This window comes from Primulina huaijiensis, chromosome 7 (genome assembly GCF_012295235.1).
Source record: "Primulina huaijiensis isolate GDHJ02 chromosome 7, ASM1229523v2, whole genome shotgun sequence".
NCBI lineage: Eukaryota > Viridiplantae > Streptophyta > Magnoliopsida > Lamiales > Gesneriaceae > Primulina > Primulina huaijiensis.
In genome coordinates, this window is record NC_133312.1 from 1,209,568 (window position 1) to 1,216,963 (window position 7,396).

Below are 7,396 nucleotides of genomic sequence, written 5' to 3' on the forward strand. Positions count from 1 at the left end.
ATAATTTAATATTTATTTTGAATATTTTTTTATTTTTTAAACAATTGTTTATTTGATTTAGTAAATATATTATATTTTTCTACAATTACACTTTCAAATTTAAATCATATATATGAGAAAAATTTTGTTATGATGAGTTTAAATTAAAATATTAATTTTTTTGAATGTTATTTAATTTTCTTTAAAAAAATTAAAAAAAATCTAAATCGGGTTAATTGGGTTGATCGTGTTGATCCGGGTTCGGGTTGGCTCGAGTTCGGGTTGAGCAATTTTTGAATAGTAATATTGCTCAACCCGATCTAACAACAAGTAAGGATGGTAATAGACCGGTTTTAAACCCTGTCGGTCGGCTCTGTGTTAGAATTCGTGTATATACATAAATAAGTAGGCATAAATGTATATATAACAGTAATAATTTATTTATAAATTTTTTTGTTAAGAGTTAATATAAATTAATATATTTTAATTTGTGATAATTTTTTTAGTCTTAAATATTATTAATATAAAGTTGATATTTAAATTTGATAATTAATTAATTTTTTTTTATTGTGCAGTGACTAAAATTTTTAGTGATTAAAGTTTAAAAATTTTTATTTTCAAATAAAAAATTATATAGTTTTTAACGGGTCCAACCCGAATTGGACCTATCGGATTTCGAGGGTCGGGTTTGACCAAGCATGTCCTATATCGGTCATGTTGTAATCCTTAGTGACACTCATGTGATGCAAACGTGGCGTCAACACGAAATTGATACATGCAGTGTCATATTGAAATATTAAAGTATGAATCATGCAATGTCAATCTTATATATCTTTCCTTCCTTAATATAACTAGTTCATGATCAAATTAATTGACATTATCCACGATCTAATTTGTCTCAATTCTTTGACCATTAATGATAAATTAAGCACTCGTGATCACTCTATGTTTAACGGTCGAGTTGGTTTGTGCACAGAAGCAAGATACCTGAGTGGGTGTGTTCCTATGCACAAAGCAGCATTGAAGGGCGACTGGGAGGTTGCTGAAAGATTGTTGGCCGACGATATTACATTGGGTAAATCTCGCATAACAGAAGGGGGAGAAACTGCTTTCCATATAGCTGCTTTGGAAGGGCATGCACCTTTTGTTGCTAATTTACTGGAAAAGATGGGCGACGACCAATCTTCTCGTATGCTGGAAATACAGAATCAAAAGGGAAACACAGCACTCAGTTTTGCTGCCGTCGCCGGGCATGTCCCTATTGCTTTCATGATGGTAGAGAAGAACAAAAAGTTGCCCACGATACGTGGTAGTGGGAGTGTCACCCCACTCTACATGGCGGCCTTGTTAGGCCACCACGACATGGTCGATTATCTTTTCCCATTATCCAATTTTGAGACGTGGAATGAGAACGAACAGATTAGACTTCTTACGACATCCATCGCCTCCGGATTGTATGGTGATAATTAACTCTACATCGCGAGGGTTTCTTTTTAATCTCATTTAAGAATGGATTAAGTAGGATAATGTATACATCAACTGAACAATTCATGGATGCAGATCTGGCTATTAGAATCTTACAACAAAATAACATGCTAGCTGGGCTTGAAGATGGCGACGGGGAGACACCTTTGCAGGTGCTTGCAAGGACTCCATCGGCATTTCCTGGCCCTGGTGACACCATGCAACAAGGACTCAGCTGGATCGGAACCATTGCCCGCGCAAGTTAGTGATTTTGCAAATGTATTTCGTTATGTTCGTAACTACCTATACCTTGCTAAATGTTATTTTTTGTTGTTTATGCATGAATTCCGAGTATATGTACAGTAGCTCCAGTGCTGCCTCGTAACATGCAGCTGCCGCTTCAAGTACTGTCAGCAGATGACGACGATGAATCGTGTGATGCATATACATTGCTCCAATATCTTTGGGATCTTACCGCATCACGCTATCAACAAAATGATATCGAAACAGGGAGAGCTAATAGTATGGAAGCTTTTGGAAACGCTAATTTGAAACTGCTTTTTACAGCCGTAGAATCTGAAAATGGAGAATTCTTGGTCGAGCTGATTCGTCTTTATCCAGATTTCTTGTACAAAGTTAACGAGTCCAAACACAGCATATTTCATATCGCTGTTTTGCATCGCCATGCCCAATGCTTCAATTTAATATATGAAGTACCCGGTGTGAGAGATTTGATACTGACATATGTAGACACCCAAGGCAATAACATAATGCATTTGGCCGGCAGGCTAGCCCCTCAGAATCAGCTCAATCTCTTACCAGGGGCAGCTCTTCAGATGCAACGAGAAGTACTGTGGTTTAAGGAAGTCGAAAAGTTGGTCAAACCATCACACCGAAACGAGAAAAACCATCAAGGCCAAACACCACACGATGTATTCATCTCAGAGCACCAAGGATTGATGAAAGAAGGTGAAAAAATGATGAAGCAAATGGCAAAATCATGCATGCTAGTTGCGATGCTAATTGCCACAGTGGTTTTCACAACTGCCTTTACAGTGCCCGGTGGGTACAACAACGCTGGTACTCCAAGTCTACAGAACAAGAGGTTTTTTATTGTTTTTCCTATGTCCGAGGCAGTGGCGACCCTATCCTCTTTGACATCAATGCTCATGTTTCTGTCCATACTGACATCTCGTTATGCCGAAGACGATTTCCTGGACTCGTTGCCTTTTTGGATGGTGATTGGGGTGGCATCCCTTTTCGTGTCCATAGCGGCAATGATGGTTTCCTTCTGCACCTGTCTTATTTTCTATCAACAAGGATTAGCATCGGTAACTGTTCTTCTGTTTTTCTTCGCTACCGTGCCGGTCATGTTTATTTCCTTGAAGTATCCGCATCTGGCTACCATACTACGTTGTACCTATAGCTGCAGATGGTTATTTCTTTCCAACAATAGGTTGTTGTCCTACTAGGTAGCTATAATTTTTATGAAATAAATAAAATTGACTGCACCTTCCATGTCCGAAAGCTATAGTACCAGGCATGTCTTGTGAAGTCTATGCTGTGTGGTCGGCTCGTGATGCCAAGTATTTGGGTTCTCTGTGTTCTTTCGCTTTCCCACCTTCTTCTCATCCACAATTCATATGGATATTTCTTTTGGCCAGCTGTTTCTTGTGGATCACCTGAATTTTCTTATCTGGTGTGGTGAATTTATACTTACGTTTTTGTCTGTATGCAAAGTCTTCAATGACGCATTGAGTAAATTTTGTTTCCAAAACTGTAAAGAAAAAATGAAACTAGGATAATAAGTTCATTCCAATAAGAAGGGAACAACAAAAAATCTGCCATGTTGAGGTGGGGGGTGGTCCAAGCCCACGTGAAGCACAGGTGCTAAAGGCTTTTGGGCATGCTTGTCTTCACGTCATATAATTTGGAATCCCAAGCAACCACATTAAGTTGCCTTTCTAGGATGTTAATTGGCAATTCTTAAACTGACCACAAAGTTGCTTACTTATCTTCAAAATGAATATTTAGTGATCCTCCTTTAAACTGGTATAATCACCCAGTTGGCCATTTCATCTGTCTCCCTCCAAGCACATGTAAGTGGAGATGGTACACGGATTGACCTGTATTAAAAGAGTCATGGTATCATTTTTGGCAAGTTCAGGTTGTATATATATTTAGACTTGCAGAGACTATCAACTTAAATAAGCCATCAACAGCCAAAATAGCAAACACTACGTATATATATATATATATATATTGCGGGTGGGGGTTGAACATGGTTTGATGGGCAGCAAAACTTTTCTTCCCGATCACTTATTTGGTTTTTGTCTATGTCCTATTACAAGTGCCAAATCGTTCCTTAAACTTATATTTTTTTAATCAAATTTTGTCCCTAAAATTCAATGTTACCTCAATTGTTTCCAATAGATTTTGAAACAAGAACACAAGAAAAGCCACTCTCAACTATCGTACATGTAAAAAATGGTGTCTATCAATTATCATCATCTCCCAATCCACATTGCTGCACAGCTCAGCTGAATTTGAACAGGACTACTGCTTAATTCGGAATCAATTGTCATAATTTCAATCCATTGACTGATTTATTACATTTAGTGATAAGGTAACTCAGAATAAACAGGGTTGGTTTAATTTTCTTGATGAGTTGGTCCTTTTGTTTGAAAAGAATAGACACAGCTGAGTGATCATTTTAAGGGTGCAATATTATTGTATTGATGCCTCTGAGCTTTTCAGGCTATGTAGTATAGTATCAATTCCACCATGAGTAAAAATATTACTTTTACGATAACAAAAAGGAAAGACATTTCAACCCAACCCCAATGTAGCCGAATCATTTGAAAAAATGTAAGTAACATATGAAGCGACCAATAGTGACATAACAAAACAAAGGAAAACACACCTTGCCAAGCTGCGTCAACCCATCTCGTAACTTTGGTATGACAAGAACATGAACAGGAGCCTGAATAGTTGAAGGGATCTCCTTGCGATAATCTTGTTGAATCTTGAAAGACATGAATGATGAAGCATCAAGACACACTCCAGTACTATATACAGAGATCTAACATATACGTATAAATATATGACTTCTAATTGTGAATTTTCTAATACACTCTTGTTCATTTATTTTAGCAAATTAAATCAATAGTTTTTTATGGGTTNATCGATTTTTAATTACGAATTCCTCATGTAAAAGGGAGAATATCATCTTGATTTTAAAATNTTAAATTATTATTAATAATTAAAATTACTGTGTTCGATGAAATTATTTGATCAGTGAGAATAAATTTGATTTAGAGAAATGATTTCTAGAATGTAAAATAACATCCATATCATATTTGTTAGGTGCAATAATTGTTTATGCAAGGTAGAACAATCGAAATGTGACGTTTGAGTTGTTTTACGATTTTAAAATATTTTAGTTAACGTTACATTGTTACCCCGGTTATAACTTTTGGTAAAGCGACATATTTTTTGTAGCTTAATTGTTTTTTGTAATATTCGACAGTACTCAAAATATTGTTTTTCTATATATTACTTTTTAATGATTATATATATTTTGTGTGTGATATAAATATATTCTAAATTAGTTTTAGAATTATGTGAATATATGCATTTTTTTTTTATATTTTTATGATGTTATGACTTAAATTTTTTAAAAACATTTAGTAACATTTGAAATATTAATATTTGTATCTAAAAATTACGATGTGTCCCATTAGTTTTTTTTAAAGGAAAAAATACCGTTATATTTTGGACTTTTTCGATTATGAATTATTTTGAATTTTTTTTGCCTCCTTAATAAAATATATATCTACATCCCTTATCTCGAGAGAGTTTTTTTCTAATATATTATCTGCTTTTGAATTTTCTTGTATTTTCTCATAATTTTTATTTCAAGTAATTATATCAATAATTTTAAAATTAATATATACATCATATCTATTTTAATCACTCCATTTTTTTCCAATTGTTTTTAGACCCAAATCGTGAACGACTTAAATAAACAAAACAGGAAGATCATAGTAAAAAACACACAAGCATTAAAGAGATTAATCAAAATCAAATCTGAGATGAAAAGAAACATAAAAATTAAATATGATGTTATGATTGCTGAATTTAATCGAAGAAAAATAAGCTGTGAAATAATATATGTTATTGAATAATTTGTGAAAAATTATGTTTCTACGTTCATTTGCAAATTTAGAATCAATATTCATAACGTACTTAAGTTCGTTATCCACGTGCAACGCACGTGTTTTGCTACTAGTATATATAAAATGATAACTATTACAAGTGAAACTCAATATATATATACTTAAAATGAGTTTGAGAGAATTCTATAATTTTAAGGGATTGTAACAAAACGCAGAAAACACACGAAATGATCGTATGGAAAAACAAAAAAGAAAATAGAAAAGGTGTAACCCAACAGATTTTTCTCAAGAACCCATTATTAACCAAGACAGCAATTTAAAATCTGTACAAGTTTAGATCAATACATAATGTTTCGTTTTGCCTCATTGTTGATCCCAACTCTTGAAGCATTGTAGCACAAGAATAGTTGCATGATATAAAAGGAGGAAGAAGGAAATGGAAATACATTAATTCGAAACTATGAGGAACCAAATCTGGGACAAAACCAGTCTCAACCACATAAATTTGCCTGAACCTTAATTAGCGTGCCTATTTTCATCCAAAGATTGGAAAAAGTTTACGTGAAATAAATCAGTGCACTATTATTATCAACCAGTGTAAACGTCGATACATTGTTGGTACTTCACTATCAGCATTGAGTGCAGCAGCTATAGCAAGAGTACCCTTCATCACTTGCACATATAGATGACAAGGCTCTAAAAGATATATACGTGATAAATACATACTTAATTAATGACGACTTATTAAGTCTGTCCATATTTACAAAGAAACTAATCACGGGTAGCTGCATGAGACCTCGTTCTTTTTGCTGTGTAAGCGACTTGAAAGGGAAATATACGTGTTTTAGAACGGAACACAAGCACCTTAAGTCAATATGTTATGGATTTCGAAAATTCGAGGAAAAATAATCTCAATACAACTAACAAAAGCTTTTCATTTGTTAGTTAAAAAGAATTGTTTCCCCTAACAATGATATTACATTATCCAAAAGCACTTGTCTAAATAAAAATCGTTCGAAATCACATTAAAACTCATATATATAAATGTCAAACGTTATAAATATTAATTATATCTTTCAATAAATGATTTATTGATGTGTATTCGATATAAAGATTTAATGATTTTTTTTATAGATTTTAAAAGTTTAGAAATATTCAATCAAAACTTTTGTTTATTCTATTGAAGTCTGGTTATATTCAAAATAGACTTTCGAGTTTTAAAAAATCGATTGATATTCGACATTGACTTTTAAAAACTATATTAAAGTCTAGATGTATTCAAATTTTCAATAGATTTTCTATTACTCTCTAGTTTTAAAATTTATCTCTGTATGCATTTTCTTTTTTCCTTTTTCATATTGTTCATTTTTTGTTGATTGCTCATTGAATAATTTTTTATTTTAATATCATAGGAAATTTTGAATACCATAACTAATTGTGTGATTTTTAATTTATGATGTGTACAAATTAACATAATATTCAATAATAATAATAATAAATGATCCAAAAAATTACGCCATTTAATTTAGTTTTTAATAGTTTAATAGTTTTGCAACAAGCATGATAAAAAAATAAATAAAAAAAAGATTTAAGCTATAATTTAAAAAGAATTTTTATGATATAATTGATAAAATAAATTTTTTTATTTTTAAAAATTACATTTTATTTTTTTATTTTATGACTTATGATCTTGAAATTCTACAAAGATTAAAATTATAATTATGAATTTTTTAATAAAATTATTACACTAAATAAAAAAAATCATTAAATTTTGA

At 32.4% G+C, this 7,396-nt stretch overlaps 1 protein-coding gene across 1 annotated transcript; it reads left to right on the forward strand.

Annotated features, from left to right (window-relative positions):
- The first annotated feature begins 830 nt into the window (after positions 1-830).
- Positions 831-2,954, forward strand: LOC140981746 (uncharacterized). The gene is made up of 3 exons (XM_073448168.1): positions 831-1,438; positions 1,540-1,704; positions 1,807-2,954. The coding sequence occupies exons 1-3, from the start codon at positions 838-840 to the stop codon at positions 2,913-2,915; spliced, it is 1,875 nt and encodes a 624-aa protein (XP_073304269.1). The 5' UTR covers positions 831-837; the 3' UTR covers positions 2,916-2,954.
- Positions 2,955-7,396: the final 4,442 nt, after the last annotated feature.